Here is a 27,725-nt window from a genome sequence, read left to right as displayed (position 1 = left end):
TTGATTTCTCTTCGATTTTTCTTGAATTTTGAAAGCACTCTCCTTCTTTCGACTTTTCCTTCGAAAATCCGACAATGGTTAGAGGTAGAGCGCATCAACCCCGACGACCTGGTCAGGCTCGGGATCCGAGGGACCGAGTCAACACTTGGAATGGGGAAAGAGTCGGGGCTGACCCTGAAGGGGGTATCCGAGCAACCCCTTTATCTTCGACGCCTCCCCAAGGAACGGGAGAGGCTGGTGTCTCTGAGTAGGAGGAAGTTCTAGCCGCCGCACCGTGCAGCTTGCTCCCTGGATACAATGAGTGGCAGAATCCCGAAGCCATTTCGGCTATGATGTGGAACATTCCTTATCCGTGGTGGGTCCAGAACGCTGAGGCCTACCACTTCGCCGAACAACTCGAGTTGCACTACGGCATTCTGGAGGCGGATGGGTATTGGTGCCGAATGCCCACGGCCACAGACATGATTCATCGTCCACCTCCTGGATATGTGGGGGTGTACACTAGGCAACTGCAATACGGGCTACGATTCCCCTTAAATCCCTTCATCAGGGATCTGCTAAGAAAGTACAGGATCTCCCTGTGCCAGTTAATGCCTGTCAGCATCCGAAGGGTGATGACGTATCTTTGGGTGTGCCGGTTCTTCGGTCATGAGCTGAATCTGCACTGTTTTAAAAAGCTGCACAAGCTCGTGCCGAACACTCAGAGCAGGTATGGTCAGCACGGCTCTGGCTGGTGGAGGATTGAGAATCACCCACAGTATTTAACCATGTGGCCGAACAATTCCTCGGATAAGCACTGGAGAGGTCAATGGGTCTGGGTTAGGGCACCCGCAAACCCCGAACATCCTTACTTCTTCGGCGCTCCGCGCTACCTATCCGAGCCCGACCCAGACATGCTGGACCTGGGTCCCGAAGAGCCCGATGCTGCTACCCATCCCAGTTATCAAAAAGCTTTCATCTTCGGGAAGAAGGAAAATCCTGGAGGGATTGGCCGGCTGAAGCACATACCGGAGACTTGGCTCCCTGACTCCCACTACGCTTTCCAAGAGAATATGTTAGCGGCTGTCGGCCTCAGCCGAAAGTTTAGAGACGGTAAGCACCTTCGGCTGGGGCCGAGGACTAACATTTCTTTGCTTTGATTTTGTTTTGCACTTATTTTAGTGCTTTTCGGCGTCCACTTCATTGCACTGATTTATTCTTTTTACTTTTCAAAGATAAACGAGAGCAACTCAGGGATTGAATACAATCGTCTGGGGGTAAATGCCGAAAGGGTTATATTAGACCGAGCCCCGGCGATCACTGATCCAAAGGACCGTCCGTTGCACCTGCATTCGACGGGCCTTCAGATTGAGGCTGCTGCAGACTATCTGAAGCAAAAGCCTTGGTGGGCTAAGCGGGACCCTCTGAGATGTTTGCTACCTGAAGAAGAGGAGGCCGCTCGGACAGCCGAAAAAGTTACTAGGGCAATTGAAGCCTTAGAAGGAGGCGAAGGGACCTCCCGAGCTGTCGAAGAGGAAGTAGCAGCAGACGAGGCTCGGCTGAGCACCTCGGTAATTTTTTCAGCATTTAGCAAGTTTGTTTTGTCTTTTTCTTTTTCTCTTTTTTTTTTTTTATTATTATTATTACTCAAACCCTTCTTGCCCCCTACTTCTGCAGCCTGAGGAAGAGAGCAGAAGGAGAGAGGGAAAGGCTCCTGTACGCCCCGAAGATCTTTCTAAGTCTTCGGATTCTGAGGACATGGATGAGCAACCTCTTATCCAAAGGAAGATGAGAAGAACGGGTCCAGCTGTAGTGGGCCCGGATGATTTCGAGCTGAGGTCGATGCCCAGCGTAGTTATAAGGGAACCTGTCGCAGATAGGGGCAGGGTTCCTAGAGGTTCAAGGGGTCCTCCACCCCCAGTTCAGCCACCACCACCAATCCCGTCTCCCCCAAAGACCCCTCCACCTCCCCAAATCCAAGAAATGGAGGTGGACCAGAAGACTCCTGTTCCAAAGGATGGGGTCCAGGAGGAGGTGCTGAACCAGGAAAGTGTTGCTAAGCTCCCTGGTGATGAAGTTGAAGAGGTGGCTGCAGCTGAAAAAGCGGCCGAAACCACTATTGATGAGGGCTTCACTGCTGAAATTCAGTATAAAGTCGATGCTTTTTTGAACCAGCCTGAAGGAGAGGCTGAAATGATTAACTTGGAGGACGCTGCTGAAGAGACGAGGGAGCAGAACGCTGAAGTCCCTTCGTCCTCAATTCCTTCATTTCATACCTTCAGGTCTGAAGACATGGGATTCCACGCCCCCTTCATCAATGTTCCGAACAGTGTCCGAGAAACAATTTGGGGCAGCCGAGAAGAAGCTGCAGCCTTCTTCGGCGACTTTGCTGGCATGTCCGAAGTGGAACGGGCAAGGGAGTGGTCGCTCAAGGCTACTGCTGGAATGGGGGAGTCCAGCAGAAGGGTCCCTGACCCTGCAGTAGACAACCAACGACTGCTGATGCAGGTACTTGCTTATTTTTATTTATTTCTTGCAACTTTAGCTCTTCAGTTAAGTTTTTTTTTTTTTTAACTTATTTGTGCCCTGGTTGCCAGGTCGTGCACAATAAGACTCTCACTGTAGAGCTGATAGACAATCTCCAGAACAAGCTGGAGATTGCCCAAGCTGAGGCAACGCTGGCCGAGATAAAAGTCAAGGCAGCCGAGGAGAAGCAAGTCGAGGCCCAGAGATACGAGAAGCAGGCTGCCGAGGCTCTCCAGGACTTCTGCAAGGCCATGCAGAATGAAATCTTCCCCACTCTGCTTGAAGGGGAGAAGCTCATAAATGAATACGGGGCCGTTGACATCCCCGGCTTTAGGGTTGTTGTTGAGCGCCGAATTGCTGAGGAGGTCAACACAAGGGTGGCCCTTCAGACCCAAGAGCTGCAGTCAAGGGTAGAGGTCCTGGAGGCCAAGGAGAAGACTGCCGAAGAGGTAATTAAGGCCAAGGATGATCAGATCTCTCAGGCCAATGCTGCTGCTGAGGCTTAAAATCAGAAGCTTCAAGATCTGGAGAATCGGCTGAAGGCTAAAGAGGATGATTTGACCCAGGCTAACATTACAATTGGCTTAGTCCGGACCAGCTGAACAACACCAATGATGCTACCAACAGAGTTCAGCTGGAACTGGACGAGGCCAAGCAGAAACTGGCGGATCAGCAGGAGGCTTCTCAAAAAATCCTGGAGGAAGTCCAAAAGAAGCTGGCCGATGCTGAGGCTCAGCTCGCTGAGAGGGTGTACACCGCGGCTTAGTACTCGAAGGCTTTCAACAACGGGTACAAGGTGGCCCGAAGACTGGCCCTTCATGCAGCTCTTGAGCTGGACTGGTACCAATGTGAAATTTGGGTTGAAGACCCCAAAGATCCTCATATGGAGTTCGCCAGCTAGGTTGAGATAGATCTGGAGATCCGTCTCCAAGCTGAGGAAATGGAGGATGCTGAAGCTGAGGAAGCTGAGAATAAAGAGAACGAAGCTCAAGCTCAAGTTCAACCCGCTTCTTCAGCAGCCGGAACTGATGCCACCTTGGAGCCCAGCGTTGCTAGGAGACCTGATCCTTCAGCTGAAGCCTAGGGACTCGGGCAGTCGTCTTCAGAATCTTGCGGATCAACCTGTGCTTAACCTCTGAATTGCCGCTTCTGAATTTTTTGCCTCTATTTTGCTTCAGCTTGCCTTGGTGTACAAACATTTTAGTTTTTTTCCTTGTACGTACTTCGGCAGCTGTAATTTTCCGCTTGTGGGCGGCTACCGATATTTATTTTTATGTTATGAAACACTTAGCTTTGTCCGAGCTTTTTACTCGTGTTATGAATTTGTTGTTTTTCTTCTTACTGCTTTGCCTTGAACTTGCGCATTAATTTGATGAATTTCTGAAAAATTTGCTAATTAAAAAGGCCTTCTGAAAAACAATGGGACCTTGCCGAAGGTCCTGAGAGGTGGTGAAGATTGGGCTCGGTCCGAATGATGCTAGGCCGAGGGTTTCCTGCACAGCAAACACACATAAACTGGCCTCGGGGGTTGTGTCGAGGAAGGCCCCTTCGATGCCGAAATCAGTACAATGTGTAGAGAAATAGCTATGCAAGAGAATTAATTGCTTGAGGCTATATGTGAATGAATGATAAATGGTGCAATTGAAGGTTTTTATACCTTAGCATAATGAGGAGAAATGGGCTTGGAGTCACATGGGCTGACCATGTTGACTGGGCCGCTGACTTGACTTTGACTTGGCAGGATTGGAGGCTTGGGCCTTGACCTTGGCTGGTAATTGAATCATTTATGGATCAGGCCCAATTAGGCTTTATTGGACCCAAACAGTTCGCATATCAGAGGTTGAATAAAGAGTATGGTGTTAAGGATACCTCACACCTTTAAAATTTGAGATTACATAAAATATAAAATAATTTTTTTTTTTTTTTTTTTTTTTTGCAATACCCAAATGAAATCCCGTGCAATGCACGATTGTGAAATATATTTGACAATAATGTTACAAAATATAAAGTATATAAAAGATATGCAGAAATATTTCATTTGGGTATTGCCAAAAAAAAAAAAAAAAAAAAAAGCAAAGAAGGCGGGAAAATATTTCACAAGATAATGACAAGTGTCATTGATTATTCGCTTTTAGTATAAGTTATTAATTAATAATTAATTAATAGATAGATAGATGATTATATGGACTATTGAGTGATGAGGGCAAATTCAGCTAAGCTAGTTTCTCAACTTTTTTTTTTTTGGGAACAATATCTCATCTTATAGCATAAGAAAATCAATTCAACCAAAGTCGGACTAAAATGATCTTGTCTGAAATTCAAAACTCTTAATCATGATCACACCGGTTAAAATTAAATTTAACTAGTTTCAACAAATAACAAAAACAATATTTGATTTTTAAAATATGGTTTAATTACAGGTTCTAAATGCATGAGATAAACTTCCAAGCTAAGAGTAATTATGAGCTTCTTATAAAAATAAGGCTAATTCCAGTAGATATCAACAAAGTTACTTGGAAATTAGTAGCTTAATTAGCTTAGCTTAGCTTAGCTTTCACCAGAATTACAAAAGTAGATTACTTCAATAATATCATTAGCTTAAATAACTCTCTTCATGACTTCATGTACGACAATAATCTTTTTTCACTTTCTTTCCTAGAATTTCTTTTAGTCCGTCCTTTTTTCTTTCGATTAGACACTATTTAGACATATTCACATTCAATTGATCTCTCTTTCAAAAAGGTACGTACTCCACAATCATATATTAATAATATTTGTTAAGTAGTTGATTATGCTTTTTATTCACTAATCACTACTGTAATTACTTTTCAGCATTTTCTATTTCCCTGTATGTCCAACACATCATGCACTATACTTAATCCCGGATCTTTTATAACGCTATTAGCCTATTAGGTGCATTCTAAAATATTTTATCTACTTGTTCGGTCTATTGGTCATTTCAAAAGTTTAAATGAGCAAATAAAAAACCATTACATGTTTAATGTTTTGTACTTACTCTTATTTTTTAAGTGTTCTAATTTGATCGAAATATTTTACTAATAGACGCATACGGTTATTTATGTGAATGAATATATATCCAAATCAAGTAATAAGTTCAATACCTATGAGATCTTGCCCAGACGCCTAATATGTATCCATAACAATTAGCAAGTTAAAAAATGATCCAACATTTATAGTACTCTTGGAATTTTGGAAGCCACACAAGTTTTGGCTGCGAACATTTTGTTTGCTATAAATTTATAATAACCATTTTTGAAGGGAAGAAATCTGAAGTAAAATGAAGGGATGAAAAGTGAAAGATTTATTTACTTATCTATTTTTATTTTTTTTGTTATTTGGTCTAATGAAAAAAAAATGAAAGATAAAGAAAGGAACTTTAATTGACAACTTTTAATTTTTACCATCCTATCAATTCTTTTAATTTTGGAAGGAAAAGAGCCCGGATATTTGTGAAGGGTTTCATTTCCCTTTGTTCCTTAATTCTGCTTTAAATGTCATCTCATTAACGGAACAAAACATGAAAACCTAATACTTCGTACAAAGTCTTTTCATTTCTTATATATCCCTTTGCCAAATTCCCTTAACAAAAAAGGGCCTTACAAAGATGCCTACTTGATGCTCTTTGCCCACCCTTCAAGTACCCAGGTCTAAAACTTTCTAATTTCTTATATACACCGTATTAAATGTAACTATGAACCGAGACAAAGTTTATGTTATAAAAGGTTTTTTCTAATTACTTAAAACACTAAAATGTACCTGAGACATTCACAAGTTAGTTCGGTTGTACTTGTATTTAATTCAAGTACAACCAAGTCTATATTAGACATGCGAATTAGAAAATAAATTTCTTTAGATAGATGCGTATCACTTTATAGTAAAGCACAGCCCAAAACAACATAGCTTCCACAATATCAAAGATAATAATGAAGTTTCCAAACTTGCAACCTAGTCTTGTTGCAATTCACCAACACAAATAAATAGTCTTCCAGAAATTATTCTTCTAGGAATTATGGTATGAAATCATCACAATTCCAAGCAAATTAAAGAAAGGTTTGGCCATGTAATTGTTTTGCCAACACAAAAGAGAAATAGATCTAATGATAACACATATCACAAAGGAAACCAACAGGACCATTCTTTGGAAACTGACAATGCTCACAATTCTTGTGGACTGGCTGTTCAGGAGTCTCTTCAATACTAGCAGCTGTTGTAGTAATAATTCCTTGTTCCAGACTCTTAATGCCCATCAGATCGCGAAGAGTCTTCAGATCCTTAATCCTGTTCTCTATGATCCACACCATGTTGTCAAAGTAGTTTCGAGCCACACTGCATGAGTCAAGTCACAATATGTTAATAACTCTGAATGTAACAAAAAATCTGAATTAGAATATATTCATGTAGATGATTGAACTAGGCTAATAAGCATGTAATTACCCTGTCTTCAAACACAGGCGATCACGAATCTCTGAGAACTGAGGTGGCAGTTTTTCCATATTGAGTACTGCTGTCAGCTGAGCTTCAACCTGATAAAGCTGTACCACAACAAATTCAGCATGCCCTGCAGAAGATTATCTAAGATGATTAAACTAAAGGAAGTAAAACTTATTTTGTAGTTGATATTATATCAGAAATAAGCAGCATACTCATAATAAACTGTATGAGGTTTCTTCTGTTCGTTTCAAAGGGTGGTATGTAGTACTCAGCAACATGAGTCCACTTAATGACTCGCTTACAATCTGCAATCTGTTTGCAAGAGAAAAGGAAAAAGAAAGAAGGTAAATGTCATATTATGATTTCTCCATTGTAATGTTTCTTAATAATAGTACTGGGATTCACCTGCATCCATGCATCATTATAAAAGCTAAGTTCTGCTTCAGTTAGGCCTGTTTTTTCAGCTATTGCTTTGAGCTGCAAATTTTATAAAGATGAGACTTCATATCTATCAAAATTTTGAGGAAATAGTTATTTTTATCAAGAAAATGCTTATATATTTTGTGTTGAATCAAAATCTGTAATACTTGAGTGTTGATTACATGGAATAATGCAACATTAAATGTACAAAATCATACTTAAAATGTTAAATTTCAGAAAAAGAGTAATAGTGGACAACAATTTTCGCAAGCTAATGAAAGTACAACATACAAAATTTGTAAAGTCTCACCTGGCCATTTTTTAGCTTATAAAGCTCTTGCCTAGCCGCTTCTAAGTGCTGCAAGGAGAGCCAAAGAATACAGGGTTACTCTCTGAACACTGCCAGTTTACTTCTAAACTAAGTTTAAGCTGAAGAAAAGACTTCAAGAAATGGTATATGCGCTATAGTTAGTTAATTACCATTTCAGTAGCCATCCAATGATTGTAGCTATTATTATACTTTTTAAGGCTATCCTGGGCTATCCGTGCTTTCTCTTCTCTATCATCATTCTATAAGATCAGGAAGGATAAAATGGCTCTTAATAACAGCCTGTTATAAAAATAAGTAATCTCTAGCTAAAAGTTCTTCAGTGAGGAATGAAAAGAGCACTCACCTCTACTTTCTGTTTCCCCTTAGAGCATGTGTGTTTGAACTCGTCACCATTCCATGAACCATTATCCAGCCAAGATGCACGGCACAGCCTGAAAGTAATATTAACATAATGAATGCATGATGGAGAAAAATATAGATCAAAGGAATCAAATATGTGATATAAATGTCAAGAATTTACTTGCAAAAGTGATATTCACACGATGGGCATTGCATATGCTTATGAGATCCAGACATTTCAAAGGAATACCAGCAGCTTGGGCACCCATTCATGTTTGTGATTGACTTACTGTAAAACAGAAGTTTATCATAAACTCATCAGACAAAGGAAAAATTGCAGGTAAACTACAATATCATCGACAGATGCGACAAAGCACCTACAATAAGTACTATACTTGATATTACTATAAACATAGAATCAATTGTGTTCCAAGGAATGAGATCAGGATTAGTAACATCAAGAATAATTGCAGCGTTCAGTTCATGTATTCTTTAACTGAAACTGATTGTTACTCTACTGACTAACAAAGATTTTACTGATCAAAGTATCAAACAGATTTAAGCTGATTCAACAGTGTATTTGTTTTATGGAATTACTGATCATCAAAAACGCCGTATTACAGAATATTGTTTGAATTAGCTGAAGAAAAGAGGCCCTTAAATTCCAAGAGTCACAGGGATGATATCATACAAGTTTTCACTCTGCACGACGCATTCCATAGTCCAGTTACAATAAGTTGAACAGGCAATCGGCTGGTGAGCTTCCTTGGAACACTGTAAAAAGGAAAACTCTGTAACTAACACAACCAAACTCTGCTCTTCAGAGATTACTAAGAATCAAGTCTATCGATAAGGGCATTAATCGATACACATGTTTCTTTCCCTGTTTAACTATATATTCCATGAATAAATCTTCTATAGTTTACTAGAAAACAGTGAAAAAAAACTAAAGTCTCACCTTCCAGCAGAAGGTATGGGTGCACTTACAAGTCACCTTGGGGTGGTTATCACCGATAAGAAGAATCAAAGCATACTTACATCCAGGACGGGGACACCAATTAGCCTTTACATGTTTCATTGAAGCGATTAGAAACACACAATCACACAATTTTTTTTTACAAAAAAACTATCAGACATTCAGACATAAGGGTCTCAGGATCTTTCTGACAGCAAAATAAATCATGAAATGAACCAAAGAGGATGCATGTTTAAGATTATTTAAGCAGCACAGAAATCTAATGGACCTTTAAGTTGTACTCGATATAGGATTTCATAAATACATGTGCATATTTCTCCTTGTCATCTTTAGAAGCCAGCATGTTAATCATATCTTGACCAACGGCAGCTCTGCAAGAAGTATCAGGACATCGTAACAATAGGGGTGGCACAGGGTCTTCGAGTGACTTCTCAATATAACCTACACGAGAAAAGGAAACACAAGTTGATGGAATATGTTTAAGATCACTATAAATTGAAAAAATCAGCTGATGCCTTCATGCCTTGGACCTAAGGATTATAATGATAGAAATACACATGAAAATTATCATCATAGAAATTTATGTTATTATTAGATTTATGTAAATATAATCGTGAATTAATTTTGCTAATATATGTATTGCATCAGAACTGACCTGCCCAGCAAGTATTACAGAATAAATGCCCACAAGCAGGACCAGCAACCAGCTCCGGAGGAAATTTTCCCAAGCAAATCCCACAAGTAAGCTGTCCAACAAAACTCAAGCTCGTTAGGAGGTTTTCAACAATGACAACCTTACATAGACTCTGGAAATTTTGACACACTGATATAGTCTATAACACATAATATACAGGTTAAGTAAACATTTTTACATCAAAAAGTAACTTACATCCTTTGTATTAGATGATCCAGCTCCATCAAAGGAAACGTCTATAAGACCAAGTTTATCACGGAGCTTCTGCCCATCTGAAAACCATTTATCAGGTATAATGCTAACATTCCTGTTCAATCAGAAGATATCAGTGATTTTTCCTCAATTCTGATCTAACTCCCCCCCCCCCCCCCCCCCCCAAAAAAAAAAAAAAAAAATACAAAAAATAACACAGAATGAATCAGTATAAGCAGTATGCTATGTTGAAATGAGAAATTGCCTTTTAGAATAAGCAAGTAAGCTGTAACACTGGACTATAAAAATTGCCTCCACTGCTTTAAAATATAAGTGAAATTGGCCAAGTCTAATTATATTAAAGCTGTAAGAAATTAGAGAGAATAAACCATTATAATAGGACTTTACCAGCTATAATGAAGCAGCAGGATAGCAGCTTCAGCCCTTGGAATCGAAAGTATGTCACAAATACTCGCGATGGCAAGTTCTTGACGTTCATGAATTTCAGCTTGGCTCAAGACTTCATAAGGTTTCTGAGCATCATAATAAAAATGATTACAGTTAGAATTATAAATCTAAGAAACCAAAGATCAGAGAAAGTTGTCCTGTTCTAAACCACAATATCTTTTTGTCAATGAAATTTAGTTTGATTCTCCTAGGTAATCTTCCATGCTAAAATTAGACTAATCACTATTAGTTGAAGCAGTACGTGATAGCGTGTATGAAGCACGTGCATCCACGCGTATATTAATTAGGGAAACAAATCATTTACCATTGATACTTAATTTGAAATTTGTTAAACTATTTCAAAGATTAAGTCACATAATTTAACACCTAATCCAAACTGATCATTCCATATACTGTGTATTACTACACACATAAATGTACATCAACTTAACCTGTAGTCCTGTACTCCTGTTAACATTTTTGACTCACAAAATCACAATTGTTGCTGTTGTTGCACCTTGCACCATGTTACTAAAAGCTATTTATTCGAAAAAGGATATTGTTTAAACTATACTCCGCGTTTCATTTACAAGTTCACAGGACTGTTATGCTACTACCAAGCCACAGAACAACATGATAAAAGACTTCCATGAGTGATTATCATGTTATAAATCTTATAATCATTCATCCTAGCCTTTCCTTTACTAAATATGCTAATCCTAAGTCCATAAGCATCTATTATACTCGAACTGTGTAATTCCAAATTTAAGACACACTAATATAAACCTCTTCACCATTACTCAAAAAAAAAAAAAAAAAAAAAAAAAAAAAACTATATAGTCTTGATCAGATTCAAGAAGGAACCTAAAGGGTCTAGACAACATACACTAAAAGACTCGATTTTTGGTACTCGTGTGATATAGAGTATATAAACCGATCCTGAGCTTCAACTGGTTGAGTTTTATGTCTAAGTGTTGAACATGGCCAATTTATGTAAATTCCCCACTAATTTGATAAAAAAAAAAAAACTTGTCTAATTTATTCCTTTCCCCCAAATTGCAAACCCTAGATCTAAATCTTTTTTTTTTTTTTTTTTTTTTTTTTTTGACGGGAAGATCTAAATCTAAAAGAGCAAAAGTTGTTTAAGTCCAATCTCTAGACACTCAAAATTATTAATTCTACCACAGAAACAAATATTTATAGTCTTGATCCCCCAATTTAAAGTGTCAAACATGGCCATATAATGCAAATTTCCCCATTCAATTCAAAATTGTCAAAGTTATTACTTACCTCGAAATGCAAATCCTAGATCCAAAAGCGTCAAAGATGCTCAAAAGGTGTAAGAAAAATCTCTAAACACACTCTCAAAAAGACATACCCCGTCACAAAAATAAGATGTTGTTAGAGATCAATACGGAAAATATATTCATGTTGGTCGATGGTTTTGATCAAGAAATATAATTTCTAAATTCTTCTAATTCTCTTAATATTGTCATGGTATCAAGAGCAGGTTAAATCTTGGGGCCATTCACAAAAATTTCCCCCCTGCCGGTGGGTTAGAAAACTAAACTCACCGGCGGGATTCATAAATTTTACCCAAAAATTCCGCTGTGCAATTTTTTTTTCTTTTTTTTGTGAGTTTATTCGAGCATGATTTTGCTCATTTGGATATGAGTTTGGTTTTACTCAGAAAAACCAATAAGAGATTTGAGTATGGTTTACTCTGAAAGACCAATAATAGATTTGAGTGTGGTTTACTCTGAAAAACCAATAAGAAATTTGAGTGTGGTTTACTCTGAAAGACCAATGAGAAATTTGAGTGTGGTTTACTCTGAAAGACCAATAAGAAATTTGAGTGTGGTTTACTCTGAAAAACCAATATTTGATTGGAGCTCGGTTTTGCTCTGGAAAAACCAAAAATTGTTATATTTGCAGGTTCGAAAAGAATGACATTCCTGTTTGATTGATGACAGATGAGTTCGAAAAGATGAACGTTCTCATCATTGAAGAAAAGGAAAAAAAAATTGAAGGCGACATCACAAGAAGTGTGCATCTCGGCTTCAACAATTTGAAGAATTTCCAATCGCAACGTTCGTGTTACTGCCGTTACGATTGCGGGAGGGTGTTAGAGATAATATCGGAAAATATATGTGTGATATATTTTCCGTATTGATCTTATTAGGAGAATAATATATTTAGGTTTATTATATGTTAAGATATTATTTAAGTATATCTTTTAGGAAGATTGTTTCCTATCTTATGTTCTTAGGTTTTGTATAAATACTCAACCTATTGATGAATAATAAACAAGCAATACAAAAGCCATTATATTCTATTTCTCTCTAATTTGTCAGATGTAGTCTCGATCTACGCTATTAAGGGTCCAATACTATGCGACTCGATTTTGACTAATCTTGTAGACAAGGTCGTAGAGGTGTCAAAAACCTACAGTCTAATTCGACTTGAAATCAACCCGAAAAAAAAGTTAACCTCAGATATCGACTTGTTGAACACAACCCGACTTTAAAAGAGACCTGATTTGACACGACCCGACCCGACTTTAATAAACCCGACCCAAACACCTAAATTGACACCTCTAGACGTGGGTATTTTATGTCGCAAGTGTCGTACACAGTTATTTAGGACTCAAATATAAACTCAAGTATTTATTTATTTATTTATTTGTGTGTCGTAAGGGCTTATTTGTTTTTGTTTTTGTTTTTTGTATTTAATTTTTCAGATTATTTTTTTAAACTAATAAAAAGAAAACCAGAAAAAATTGTTTTGACATTTTTGTTATTAGTTTTAAAAGTAATTATGATTTTAATTAATTTGACTAATTTTTATTTTGTTAAATATATATAACTTTCAAATTAAAATAAAAAAATCAAAAACCACAGTGATGTCGAACGTGATTTTTCATTTATTGTTGACAGATGTCAAAATCATGATAATTATAATGAGTTTGACTAATTTTGACTCTTATGTTATGATTTTTAAAAACCAAAAAATTGAAATTACAAACATATCATACAAGCCTCAAGGGCCCTTAATTGTGAATTTCCAACTTTTTAGTAATCCATACAAAATTGTGAAAGGGTGCATTTTTCTTTGAAATGGGAATTGATTTGATTAAACATTGTGTAACAGAAAAATGAGGCAAAATTTAATACATCAATGTTGATAAGATGTCATAGAAAAAAAAAATAATAAAAAAAAAAATAAAAAAAAATAAAAAACCATAAATAAATTTGTTAATCAACATTCAATTTTCTATGCATTAAAAATAAGATGTATCAACAAATTAAAACTATTTGTTAAAACATAAAAAGCATGATTTTCTATGAAGTGTGTCATTGTATGAAGGATGCAATAATAAAATAGATTAATGCACATAACAAAATTTTAATGATTTTTGCTAGTTATTGAATAAGAAGGGTGTAGTTTAATTTATACCTTAATAGTACCATCCTTATTTTCTGTCTCTTCCAAGTCGCTAAGCATAACATCAGCATCAGTAAGCCCATCATAATCAGTATCAGAAGAAGAAGATGAGTCACACAACATTTCAACATCTCGTGGCTCATTTTCTTCTTCAAGAATGTTGTTGTTTGTGTTTTTTGGTGAAGCCATTAGATTAATTTGATTAAAAGAAAATATTGTTTTAATAAGAAGCTTAATTTTAGAGACAATTAGAAGAGAAGGATGAGAGGTATTAGGCTAGAGAAATGACACTCTTTTTATAGAGAGGAGAAGGGATTGGGTGGGGGAGAGGAGGTAGTAGGGTGGAAAATGTGGAGGGAGTTAAAGAAATTAAAAAAACGTTACTCCCTCTATCCAATAATAATTGTCCGTATATTAGTCTATTACTCCCTCTGTAACTAAGTAATTGATACATTTGACTTTATTTCACTGTTCATATATCAACCTTGACCATACCTTATCAGCAACGTATTAAAAACAAATTCTATCATAAAATATATTGTTAAATAGTTATTAATATAAGGTTTCATAATATCAACTTATTTTAAATTTTTATTTATTAATATTTAATCATATAATAAAGGTCAAACTAATGTATTGGCATGCATATGTCAAGTTTAACTATGCCAATTGTTATACTTATTGATATTTAATGAAAATAAAGGTCAAAGTTTTGCATTGACATACATGTCAGGAGAAATGTTGTGTGCAAATAAAAAAGACGTAGGGAGTATTTGTTGAATGCATTTGACTTTCATTTGATGCTAAATGTATCAATTATTTTGAAACAAATGGATTATAAAACAATTAATTGAGGACAAAATGAGTGATAATTGACCTTCACTTAAGGAAAGAAATTACAATAACTTTTAACAGTTATGATTTTAAGAATTAAACCATAGAAAATCTCTTCATAATTGACTTGATCCTGTCACATGATATAGTTTAACCTAGTTTTGGTAACATATCACAGAGGATGTAGGTAACATTTAATGAAATCTCATTCTGAGGCTGTCAAAAATGAGAAATCTTTTATGATACTCAATAATCTCAATAGGTTTATTAAAACTACCTAGAAAAAAAATTAATAATGTACTAGTTTTTAATTCTATTTTTTATATGGGCTTAAAATCAGGCTTGATTTAGTGACCTTAAAACTCTACATATTAGTATAATCACAATAGATTACAATCCATTACATATATCAAATGAGATATCAATTTTTTTTTAGCAAGACAAGATAAGGAATAGATGGGATGTTGGGTTCACTTCCTAAATCAAAGCCCAAACTAAGAAAACAATTATACTCCTATCTTGGATTGAGCTAAACCCATATAGATTCCAAATTCCTTTTTTATTTTACCAAACTTTAATTTAAATGTTGAAATTTCTAATTATAATTATTCAATTATGGCCTTGTTTGATACTACTAAATGACTTTTTGATATTTTTTTAAAAAAGATATTTTGATAGTCTTAAGTTCGACATTTTTTTCACGTGGTCAAGTAGAATGGGTTAATAATAGCATTTTTGATTGACTGAAAAATTGATTTTAAGATAAATATTAATATTAATAGTAAAAGAAAATAGTCAAATTAGCTTTTGATTTTGAATTTTGCAATGATAATAAAATACTCGTATTATTTTATCTGCGATGATTACTTTAATTAAAAACAGCGATTGATAATAATCACTCCGTAGCTATATCTTGCAGTAATTCATACAAAGTAATTATGGTGTATTAGTAATAAATACAGATTATTGTATTTATTATGTATTATTAATGTAATACTCGTATTGATCACTACTCCTTATTAAATTGTTAGGAGCAATAGTAACAATTTAATACGGAGTAATGTATTTATATATTTATAAAGAGTACGTGATCATAAACTTCGTATTATAAATGCTAATGTCCTTAAAGATCATTTTGCATAATTAAGTCAATAGCCAATAACGAATTCACTAGAAAATAAACTTTATTATAAATTTATAAGCAGATTAAACACTCAATGGTCAGACAACCAATAAGCAAAAAATGCTTTTACCTTTCTCCCCCCAAAAAATATGTTCATCTTTAGAGGAATATCATACATACTGACATACTGTATACAGCTTTTAACTTTACCAAGTCCCATTGATATTTTATGTACCAATTCAATATAGTGTTCCTTGCCTAAGTCTCCCTTATGACCTTTTATGTATGCATCATAGTTAGCAAATCATGTTGAACAATTAACATCCTAGACACCCAACAACATGTCTTCGTCGTCTACGAGCAATAAGAGAGATTAAGCTAAGGAGCTCAGATGGAAAGACCTTTGAAGTGGAAGAAGTAGCAGCAATGCAATCAGAGACCATAAAATCCATGATAGAAGTTGTTTCGGTTTCAGAGGTAAATGGTAAGACATTGTCATTAGTCATTGACTACTTCAACAAGTGCCTTGATAACCCGAGTGCTGTAGAAAACAATGATGATCCTCTCATAGAATGGGCACTTCATCTCTTCCGAGTTGATCAGGCTGCTTTCTTTGATCTCATTCTGGTATGTATGTGGTTTCGAGATCAAAATTCTGTTGGTAAATTATGTTGCCAGATTCGTATATAGGAAAACTTACATTAAATGTCATTGTATTTGAAGAAAAATATTACTGTCAAATTTTGACATCAAAAGACAAAAACAGCAGTTATTTAGAATTGAGGTAAAGAGTTGTGATAAATATGGTAGCCTGTTATAGTGTTACAAATTCTAACTTGTTCATTGAAACATCTATTAGGCCGCGCATAATCTGAAAATCAAAGGCTTGGAAGATTTGACAAGCAAGGTGGTGGCAGGTATTATAAGAGGAAAGTCCCTTGAAGAGATCAAGCAGACATTCAATTTAAACAATCCTATTCATCAGGAAACCTCATTAGGAGGAAGATGATAATACAGTGGATATCTAAAGAAAAAATTGTAGGGATTTTTTTTGTATTTGCCTTTGGAGTTTTGATACTGCTAGTCTGCTACTTTATATTGTATTTTGTTCTTGTACTCTGTAAATGGTTACTTGTATATCATGTCAGGTGGAGTTACTTGATAAATTTGATCTCTAAGCTCAAGTTGTAAGAAGAAAAAAAAAAACAGCAAGTAATCTCTAGTACTCACTCTGTACTAAAATCAGTTTTGGCACTGGTAGAGGTAAAGAACACCATCAGAAGCATAAACACAAATATATATCAATGCGGGGAAAATATTGCTATGCGTCTTATTGTTTGTAACATGAACTGCACATGTTAAATCAGATATATGTTCATGTATATTATGTCCTGCACTAGTGTTTATTGTTAGGACAGTGTCTCCGTGTCAAACTTTGTCACATCACTTGACATGAGCCACAATGATTAAGAGTAGTACTGGGATGGATGACCTCCAGAGAAGTCCTCGTGTTGGTTCATGTAACCGACCCCACTTATGGGATTAAGGTGTTCAAGCAGAAGAAGAAGAAGAAGAAGAAGAAGAAGAAGACTGTCTCCATGCCAAAAATGTTGAGCTTCGGCATTTCTAACAGAGCATACCCGGCTGTAAACGGTAGAAGCTGAAGATTATTTGATCAGGCATCTCTAAAGAGTGCTGAAGATTATTTGATCAGTAATCTCTAAAGAGTAGAAGCTCATCTTACATTCTGAAGCTTGGGCAATATTTTCTATTCTGACCTATCTATGTTCCTGGAAAATGGAGGGAGCAAAATACAGGTCTGCCCTCATGTACAACAAATCATTCAATTTTTTTCTTTTGAATGTTTAATATAGAGTTTTACATAGTATTATATAAGCCAGCATCTGTAATACTGAAAAAATAATATCAAGCTATAAACCTATAGCATACATATGACATTATGACAAAACTAACAAATGAATAGTTCTATCACTCCCAGTTTCCAACAGATTTCTATCATCTACAAAACCTCCGGCCTTAGACTAAGAGTGAACTATAAAAGCTGAGACTGCTGCATACGGTCTGCTAATTCACTAGGGTATATAACTACAGAGTCCAAGCAAAGCCCCCCTTTGGTGTGTGTACAATCAATTTGAGCCAAGGAGAACTTGATCTTCATAGGAGTATGGTGATTCTCAACTGTAAAATCCCCGGCATGGTAATTAAGCCAGTTCCCAGCTGGCTTTAAGTAACACTGGGAGACGGCATCCTGGCCATTTGAGCCTGACAATTTAAACCTAACTGGCTTTCTGTCCCAGCCATGCACTCCCTCTGTGTTGCAAATTCGTCGACCAAATCTTTTGGAGGGTTTGCCTAACTGAAGTCTGAAAAACAGGCTGTATGTACCAGCAGGGAAATTGAACTCCAGTTCCCCTCCCACCTCCAACCACCATACTTGCTTTAGGTATGCAATCGCTTGGAATCTACACACGACACAAGAAATTCTCAATCAGTAGTTATAGTTTTTCCTTTTTTCTGAATCCTAAGCCACTCAAGAGGATATGTATCTATGCATCAAGATCAACATTAACCCCAATGCCTCTAAAGACACCCCTCCAAGGTGGGCAACGCAAGGGGTAAGGCATATGCTGCCTTATAAGCTCACCCCAGCTTTGATAAAAACTCAAAGAGACTAAATGCAATTTACCATTACATCTATATGCAATGGTTGTCCGCTATTACTCCCAATTCCCATTAGTCCCATATCCTACTAGCTACCAGATGATAATAATATTAGATGGTATTTGTTATACATGAAGAGAAACACGTGTTTGGGGACGGACTTTCTTTATCATGAATTAAATGAAATGTAAAACTAGATATAAGATACAAATCTAATTCTATTACTGCCGTTATTAGTCGTCTACCAAACAAGCTCATACGCTTTTTTTTTTTTTTTTTTTCAGATGTTAGAATTAATTTACTAATTGAAGGAACAGGGGTCAACGCCTAAGTTTAGCTTGCAAGCAATGTAATCATGAAAAGTCTAAGATATTTAAGGATCTAATTGCGTAAGAAGATGAAGAAAACACAAGCTAATACGTATATATACATGAAGAAAACTACACAAGGCAGCCAATGGTAATCAAAGAACAGCGTGTATTGGTGATCAAATTGACAGTTAAATCGCTAAACACGTTAATTAATAAAAAAAAAAAAATTGAAAGAAAATCAGCAATTATTAGATGCCTACAACATGACTACAATGCTTCCTTTGTTAATGCAGTTGTGGGACCTGATACTTACTTAAACTAATAAGGTTGCAAGATCAGGAAGCAGACCAATTCCCAAAGCTAAATAACCAAGAAAAGTCCAATTTAGTTGATCTACTATCATATATATTACTAATTTACTATACATGTGTGATCTCATATAGGTTGATATTGTAACTTATTTTGATGACATTGACTTTCAAACATGGATTAAGTTAAGCAAGAAAATTAGAGCTTCAGATCTAGTATGTAAGCTGCAAATAAATCATATAGTATTCATATAATCATAAATTAATTTAGTTCATATTTTCTTTCAATATAAACAGATGATCACACAAAACATGAAAATTGTCAAATGCATACCAAGTAATAATAATGCCTACAGAACTCACTAATAAAGTCTCATATTACAAACTATTTATGCACTGCACAAAATCACAAATTAAATCAGCTTCGAAAGGGAAAAAAACAGTTATAAGAATGGATTAGAAAGGTAAATTTTGTAAATTTTAACTATGAGCATCAAACTACACCCTACATCATTTTGTTGTTCTGTTGATACAATTCTGTTTTTGCATCCCTTTTATTCCTTTCATTGGCTACGAGTAGCACTTATAACTGTCACTAATTTCATGTTTCCCGTTCATACAACCACTATGATTTCATACAAATAATTTTGGTCCATGAATTAAGGAAATATCTTTTCTTGCACACTCAGAGCCAGCCAAAAAGTTCAAATCTTGAATACGACCCTTAAAACTTTTTGTGCACGCTCACGTCATAGTTCATATAATATGAGCTTAGCTTGTAGCCTCTTGTATTTGTTTTAATTTGCTTCACAAGAAAAGATTTATGGACATTTATTCATGATTTTTGTAAATACAGCTAACATTATTTTCAAAGTTTGATAAATCGATCAACACTCGTATGGATACAGAAAAATATCACATCGCATGTGTTAGATTTCGGGAAAACTCCTTGGGTTGGAGTGTGTACCATTGAATAATATATATAGTGTTACAATACTAGTCCTAATCTTGTTAGGAAACCTAGTACGATAAGAATACAAACTATATCACAAATATATACAAATATATCCTACTCTGCGACAAATATTATAATATCCTATAATATCTATCACACCCCCGCAGTCGTAGCGGGAGGAGGGCGAACGCTAAGACTGGACCTAAATTCCAGAAATAAATCTCGTGGTAGGCCTTTGGTGAAAATGTCTGCAAACTGATATCTAGTAGGAACATGCAAAACCCGAACTTGTCCCAAAGCGACCTTTTCTCGAACAAAATGAATATCCATCTCCACATGTTTGGTGCGTTGGTGTTGTACCGGGTTGCCAGAAAGGTAGATAGCACTGACATTATCACAATAAACAATAGTAGCCTGCCGTAGAGGACAATGTAACTCAAGTAAAAGATTACGAAGCCAACATGCCTCTGAGACAACATTCGCGACGCCTCGATATTCTGCTTCTGCACTCGACTTAGACAAAGTATGCTGACGCTTAGATGACCAAGACACGAGGTTGTCCCCAAGGAAACAACAATAGCCCGATGTGGAACGTCGGGTATCGGGACAACCTCCCCAGTCAGCGTCAGTGTAAGTAATAAGTCGATGAGAAACAGTCGGATATAAATGTAAGCCGTGATCAATGGTACCCTGAACATAACGCAGAATGCGTTTCAATGCCTCAAAGTGAGGTTCCCGAGGATCATGCATAAAAAGACACACCTGTTGTACCGCATAGGCAATATCTGGCCTAGTGAAAGTGAGGTACTGAAGAGCACCTGCTAAACTACGATACAAAGTCGGATCCCGAAATGGTGGTCCTGCATCTGCACTAAGTTTTGACTTAGTGTCAACTGGAGTAGCTGCAGGCTTGCATGAGCCCATACCTGCACGCTCTAAAATCTCATGTGCATACTTTTCCTGTGAAAGTAGCAAATAAGAGGGAGTACGGGTTACCGCTATCCCTAAAAAATAACTCAACGGACCCAAATCAGTCATAGGGAACTCAGTTTGTAACTGAGATATGATCCCTGCACGCAACTTGTCAGAAGAGGTAGTTAATATAATATCATCAACATATAGAAGCAAATATGCCATATCATCACCCTGTCGAAAAATAAATAGAGAGTTGTCACTCTGAGAGATGACAAAACCCAATTTGATGAGAAAATTTGCAAAGCGTTGGTACCAAGCTCTGGGAGCTTGTTTCAAACCATAGAGAGCCTTGCGGAGTCGACAAACATGAGTGGGTGCTTTCTGATCAATAAAACCCGGAGGTTGGCGCATATAAACAGTTTCCTGCAAGTCACCATGTAAAAATGCATTTTTGACATCTAATTGATGTATCGACCACTTTTTAGCCATAGCTAAACTGAGAACAGTACGAATAGTGGCCGGTTTAACTACCGGACTGAAAGTCTCATCACAATCCACACCAATTTCCTGCGACCTGCCATCACATACAAGACGAGCTTTGTGCCTTTCAAGGTCACCATTAGACTTGTATTTATGTTTAAATAGCCACATGCAATTAACAACATTCACCCCCGCAGGCCTAGGCACCAATTCCCATGTCCCTGTCTTAATTAAAGCACCATATTCATCATTCATCGCCACATTCCAATTATGGTCATTTAAAGCTTGTTTATAGGACTTTGGAAGGGGTGATTTATGAAGAGTGGGACCCGAAGGTTGAACTGTAAGGTTACAATATTTCGGGTTGGGTTTAAAAATACCCCGTTGACTACGGGTGACCCGGGGCGAGGGAGGTGGTGGCCGAGTTGGTTGTATGGGAGGAACGCCACGCATCGGTGGCGGAGAGTAGGCTGCTGTGGCTGGGCCGGGGTTGCTGGCCGTGGGAGGTGAGGGCAGTGGGGTCCGCGGGCTACTCGCGGCTGGGACTGGGCTGCCGCAGCCAGCCTGCGGAGTAGCCTGCTGGACAGGCGTGTGTCTGGGCTGGTGGGCAGGTGACACGAGGCTGGGCTGCTGGGCAGGTGGGCCGTGTGTGGGATGTTGGATAGGGGAGATTTGTGGGCTGACAGGATTGGCAGTTGGGCCTTGTGTGTTTGGGTTGGTTTGTTGCGGGCTATGGAGTAAGGGGTGCAACAAATGGGGTGAAGGTGTATCATCATCACTTAAAAAATCATAATCCTTACTTCGGAATTGAGCGAGATTTCGGAAAGGAAAAGTCGCTTCATCAAAGGTGACATGTCGGGAAATGATTATTTTATTTGTGGTGAGATCAAGACATCTATACCCTCTATGGTCAATAGGATAGCCCAAGAAAACACATGGTGTAGACCGAGGAGCTAGTTTATGTGGAGCTGTTGCGGATAAATTAGGAAAACATAGACACCCAAAGATACGAATGTGATCATACGAAGGAGTTTTTCCAAACAAGGCAAAAGCAGGAGTATTGTTTTTAAGAGCTTTTGTGGGCAAAATATTTAGGAGATAAGTGGCCGTTTCAAGAGCATAAAACCAATACGAAGGGGGAAGAGACGCATGAAAAAGAATAGTACGCTTAATATTATTAAGAGTACGAATCATACGCTCGGCTTTGCCATTTTGTGAAGAAGTGTGTGGACAAGAAAAACGAAAAAGCATCCCATGGTCAATACATTTCTGCTTAAAGGGGTCATTATCAAATTCCCTACCATGATCACATTGAAAGCTTTTAATTTGACGTTCAAATTGGGTTTCAACATATTTTCGGAAATTGATAAAAGAGTGAAAAGCTTGAGATTTGTATTTTAACGGAATGGTCCACACAAAATGAGTATGATCATCTAATAAAACTAAATAATATTTGTGACCTTGAGTACTACGAATAGGAGAAGTCCATAAATCGGCATGTATAATATCAAAAGCACAAACTGTAGTATTATTAGAATTATCAAAGGGAAGTTGAGTGTGTTTTCCTAATTGACATGAATTGCAAAAATGGGAGACATGCTCCTTATTACAATAAATATGATTTTTAGACTTAAGAAAGCTAAAAACTTGAGCCCCAGGATGTCCTAAACGACTATGCCAAGTAGAAGGGGAAACGGCATTGAGGGTAGTAGCAAGGCAGGTTGATGGAGTGGACTTGGTGGTTCTGACTGGATATAAATCTCCCGAACTATCACATCTCGTTATTAGCCTCCCCGTATGAAGATCCTTCACAGAAAAACCAAAAGGATCAAACTCAATAGACACATAGTTATCAGTAGTAAATTTACGAACTGAAATAAGGTTCTTAATGAGTTGGGGTGCTAGGAGGACATCACGAAGGATAAGAGGTGTGTTAGGATGGGGAAGGGAGCCATGACCATAACCAGTTACTGGAATACGATGACCATTACCAACTAAAATATGATTTTTAGTGCTTAAATTAAACAGGGGTAAGAGATTACCAGCGTTATTTGTCATATGAGATGTGGCACCCGAATCCACGTACCACTGATTGTCGGGATTTGGAAGTGTCATTGTGGAAAATGAAGAAGCCAAGTCTGTTGGAGTCATGGGCTGCCCATATTGGGCCGTATAGGCCTGCTGAGGTCTAGGCTGTCCAAGAATGGACTGTTGGTGCTGCTGAACAGGAAAAGGTGCTGGCGGCCTGGCCCATGTTGCCTGCTGGGCCCATTGCTGGAAGCTCGCCCATAACTGTTGCTGCGTTGGGCCTGACGGATTAGGTGGGGTGGTCTGGGCTTGGGCCGATTGCTGCTGCTGTGTCTGGCCACGGCCCCTGCCCTTTCCCTTGGGTTTTCCACCCCGGCCTTTACTGTTGCTGCCACGTCCTCCGCCACCACCACCCCGGCCTTGCTGTTGCGGTGGTTGCTGCTGGGCGGCTGCCGCGGTGGTGGTGGTGGTGTTGGTTGTTTGCGTGAGAAACGCTTGCCCGGAGTTGTCCTTTGCCGATTTTCGAGACTCCTCTAACAAAATTCTTGATCTTGCTTCATCAAATCCGGGTAGAGGTCGAATTTGATCGAGTGATGGACTGAGCCACTCCATCATAGTCCGAGTCAATTAATCCGGCACAAAGACGTAACACCAAGGTTCTCTCGGACACGGGTTGACCAACGTTAGCAAGTTGATCTTTTAATTCCTTCAATTTCTGACAATAAGAAGACACATCTGGAAAATTCTCAACAAACAAATTGTTAAACTGATTCTCAAGATAAATAGCACGAATTTCACCATTGTCTTGAAAAATATTAGCGAGCCTATCCCAAGTTTCTTGTGCCGTAGCATTCTTGTATAACACCGTGCTTCGTAAATCTGCAGAAATTGTGTTATAAATCCACTTTTTCACAATTGAGTCAAGGCGGTTCCACTGCGCCGTGGTGAGGTCCGTAGGACGAGGTGATTTTGGATCTATATGGTCGATAACATTGCAGGAATGACAATGAATCTCAAAGAGTTCTACCCAACTACCATAATTCCCTTTGTCACGATCAAGAATTTCAGGCACCTCATTCTTGATATTGCTAATAGAATTAGCAGGGTGATAGTCGTTGGAAGGTGGAGGAGGAGGTGGGGAAGGTGGTCCATCTTCTTTGGCCATTGTTGATTAAGGAAAAAAAAAACAAAAGGCTGCTACTGGGAACAAACAATCGTCAATCTTGCGGCAAGAAGGACAAAGAAGGTAGCAAAATTTGGTGATGAATAACCACGTGAAAGAAGAGTGTTGCGGAAGAAAGGATCGGATTTTTTTAGAAAATTAAAAATTTTGTGGAACCCTAAAAAAATCTAGGCTGTGATACCATGTTAGATTTCGGGAAAACTCCTTGGGTTGGAGTGTGTACCATTGAATAATATATATAGTGTTACAATACTAGTCCTAATCTTGTTAGGAAACCTAGTACGATAAGAATACAAACTATATCACAAATATATACAAATATATCCTACTCTGCGACAAATATTATAATATCCTATAATATCTATCAGCATGTTTAGGCTATTAATTAATTTGTTATTTAAATTAACCAGAAAACTCCAAATCTGCCTCACATTATCAATCATAGCATTAACTAGTTTAACCTAATACACTATAATTCTTTCTATCTTAAGAAAATGACTTTAAAGTGTTGCCTTCTTGCAACATCACCTGTGTCGGTATATGGTGCCCCAGAATCACCAAGGACGGTAGTCCTCTCCAACACACCGGAGTTGGCTTAATACAATATGCATTTCTCTAACACTAATTCGCGCTTGCTCTAGATCAAGACTAGAGATCTGTACATAAAGCAGTTGTGAATGTGCAACCAGGCTTTTACTAATTAATCTTGCCTATTCATTGATAGGGTTTTGTTTTCATGTTACACTAATTATAGCAACAAAGTAATCAAACATTAATTTAGTAAATTATTATAATCCAAAGTCCATAATTAGAAACTTTCTGTATAAAAATGGAATGAACCAATTAAACAGTGCTAATTATGAAATATTATCGTAATTCGTAAATAATAAATCTAATCAAAAACAAAACAAAATCAAATTCTAACCTGGATTCATGAGTCGAAATATGAGTCCAATATCTACGATCATCTATTCCAGTGATCGTCATTCCTCTCCATGAAATCGCCATGCACATCTTCCCATTATTTTTCTCCAACCATATCTCCTGCACACAGCCACAATCCAACTCAATAAAAAAACTCGTCCGAACTGGATCATTTATTACCTTACTAGTTCAAATTACACTATTAGTCTGAACGAAAGTCGAACTCGACAAAATAATAAAAATAAACAAATGTTTACCTTAGTTCCAGCATCAAATCTGACAGAGCGAGAAAGTCGAGAGAAAATCTCTCTCTTACTAAATCTCTTGGGACTTTCACCAAACAGTTTCCGAACAAGAAACTCGTAATTTGACGGCAACTTAGTCTCCCAAACAAAATCCGATAATGAGGCTTCATAAAAAGCCCAATTGACCTCCGAAAGCCTGCAAATCTCAGGTGGGCTTAACTGGCCCAATATCACCGCCACACAACTTTCCGGCAAGTCACCCAGCCCAATTCTCCCAGTGGACCTCAGCCCAGATTGCCCACTTCCCATCTTATTAAAAGAATAAAAAAAAAATTTAGACAAAAAATAGGTTATGATAATAAGAAATTTAATGGTATAATAAGAGGTAAAAAACGGAGAGAGAGATGGAAGAGAAGTAGCTAACAATGGAGTTTAGCATAGTTTAGAAATAAGCCATTTAGAGAGAGAAAAAAGAAGAAGGGTGCTCAAATCAAGATTGGTTGGAGTGGGGTGACTTTTGAATGTTGGTAATAAGATGGAAATTGGAAAGTGGGATTGGGTCCCACATGGGCACATACTAGGGTCTTTGGAAATGTTATTGGATGCTTGGTTTTTTATAGGCCAATCAATCAAGTAGACTAACTGAAAAACGTGGGAATTTTTTTTACATTTTTTAATAATTTTTTTAATAGTAATGATGATAATTGCTACTCGTACTATTAATTGTGACAACAAAGTTTTTGGTTGAGAGATTAGTGAGTACCTTTTTTTTTATTTAAGAGTTTAACTATATAAAACAAAATTAATAAGGTTATCATGTTCTATTCAGCTTAATTTCAGTTCAATTGAGCTCTAATCAATTCAATTCAATTCACTTTTTAATTTCCTTCTCTTATAAATAATTCATTTCAGTTCAGATCACTTCAGCCTCAATTAGCTCAATTCAGTTTAGTTCAGTAAATCGAAACAGGACCTAAGTCTAGGTTTGTAAGTACACTATAAAAGTTAAAGATGTTATGTGCGGTTTGAATATGAGCATTTGTAATAATCAATATAAGATATTTTTCTTTCTCATGTTAGAATTTTTTTTTTTCTACAAAGTTATCACTAGAAATTTGCTTCAAACTTCTCTATTCACCCACTTTACCCATAAAAAAAATAAAATAAAAAATAAAAAGGTAAAAAAAAATCAACATTTAATAGACTATTTTCATGCAATAATAAAAATGGTGAAGTATAAGTTCTCCCATATTCAACAAAAAATTTCATATGCAGAAAAACTATTATTTTATGCAATGATAAATGTTATGTCATGCCTTTCTTTCCAAGAATCAAGTGAATAACTTATTGTAATAATAATTAAATTTATATTAGTATATCAAAATAAATTGATTCATTGGAATACGGGAATTTATTGTTAAAAAATCTAGATTTTGTATGTTTTGTGAGAAAATTAAATATACAATAACTTTCAAAAATGAAGTAAAATGATATAATTCCTAAACAACCATTATTATTATTATTATTATTATTATTATTATTATTATTATTATTATTATTATTAAACAAATGTGTAAATGAAATAATGATAATTTATTTTTTAAAGTTCATTCTAAATGCTCTACATATACATTTGTAAATAATACAAAGTAATTGAATATAGAGTAAGGGTCTGTTCTCTTCGGCTTAATTTTAGTTCAATTCAGTTCAGTTTTGCTCCAATCACTTCAGTTCAGTTCAATTCAGTTCAGTAAATCAGAACATGCCCTAAGTAAATTAATTTAGAATTGTACAAAGTATATTTGAGGGGTATGTAATTATTGAATAGTTAACTTTTAGGTTTACCTTTTAAAAATGATTTTTAGCCTAAAACCATATTATTATAAAAAATAATAAAATCATATTAATAATACTCATTATTCATTTTTTTTTTTTAA

General features: G+C 36.7%; 2 protein-coding genes across 2 annotated transcripts; both read right to left on the bottom strand.

The window, feature by feature from the left end:
* Positions 1 to 7,128: 7,128 nt before the first annotated feature.
* Positions 7,129 to 13,989, bottom strand: LOC145565645 (putative E3 ubiquitin-protein ligase ARI7). Its single transcript, XM_081625579.1, has 13 exons — positions 13,813 to 13,989; positions 10,318 to 10,442; positions 9,913 to 10,024; positions 9,679 to 9,856; positions 9,328 to 9,464; positions 9,006 to 9,110; positions 8,739 to 8,821; positions 8,229 to 8,336; positions 8,052 to 8,139; positions 7,858 to 7,947; positions 7,688 to 7,735; positions 7,363 to 7,434; positions 7,129 to 7,269 (listed from the first exon to the last, which is right to left on the bottom strand). Exons 1-13 carry the CDS (start codon positions 13,987 to 13,989, stop codon positions 7,129 to 7,131), a joined length of 1,464 nt encoding a protein of 487 aa, XP_081481705.1.
* Positions 13,990 to 17,560: 3,571 nt separating this feature from the next.
* On the bottom strand, positions 17,561 to 26,356 carry LOC145564451 (F-box protein PP2-A11-like). The gene is made up of 3 exons (XM_081624753.1): positions 25,801 to 26,356; positions 25,545 to 25,663; positions 17,561 to 18,240 (listed from the first exon to the last, which is right to left on the bottom strand). The coding sequence occupies exons 1-3, from the start codon at positions 26,095 to 26,097 to the stop codon at positions 17,811 to 17,813; spliced, it is 846 nt and encodes a 281-aa protein (XP_081480879.1). The 5' UTR covers positions 26,098 to 26,356; the 3' UTR covers positions 17,561 to 17,810.
* Positions 26,357 to 27,725: the final 1,369 nt, after the last annotated feature.

This window comes from Chenopodium album, chromosome 10 (genome assembly GCF_948465745.1).
Source record: "Chenopodium album chromosome 10, dcCheAlbu1.1, whole genome shotgun sequence".
Lineage (NCBI taxonomy): Eukaryota > Viridiplantae > Streptophyta > Magnoliopsida > Caryophyllales > Amaranthaceae > Chenopodium > Chenopodium album.
This window is presented reverse-complemented; position numbering and strand designations above follow the sequence as displayed.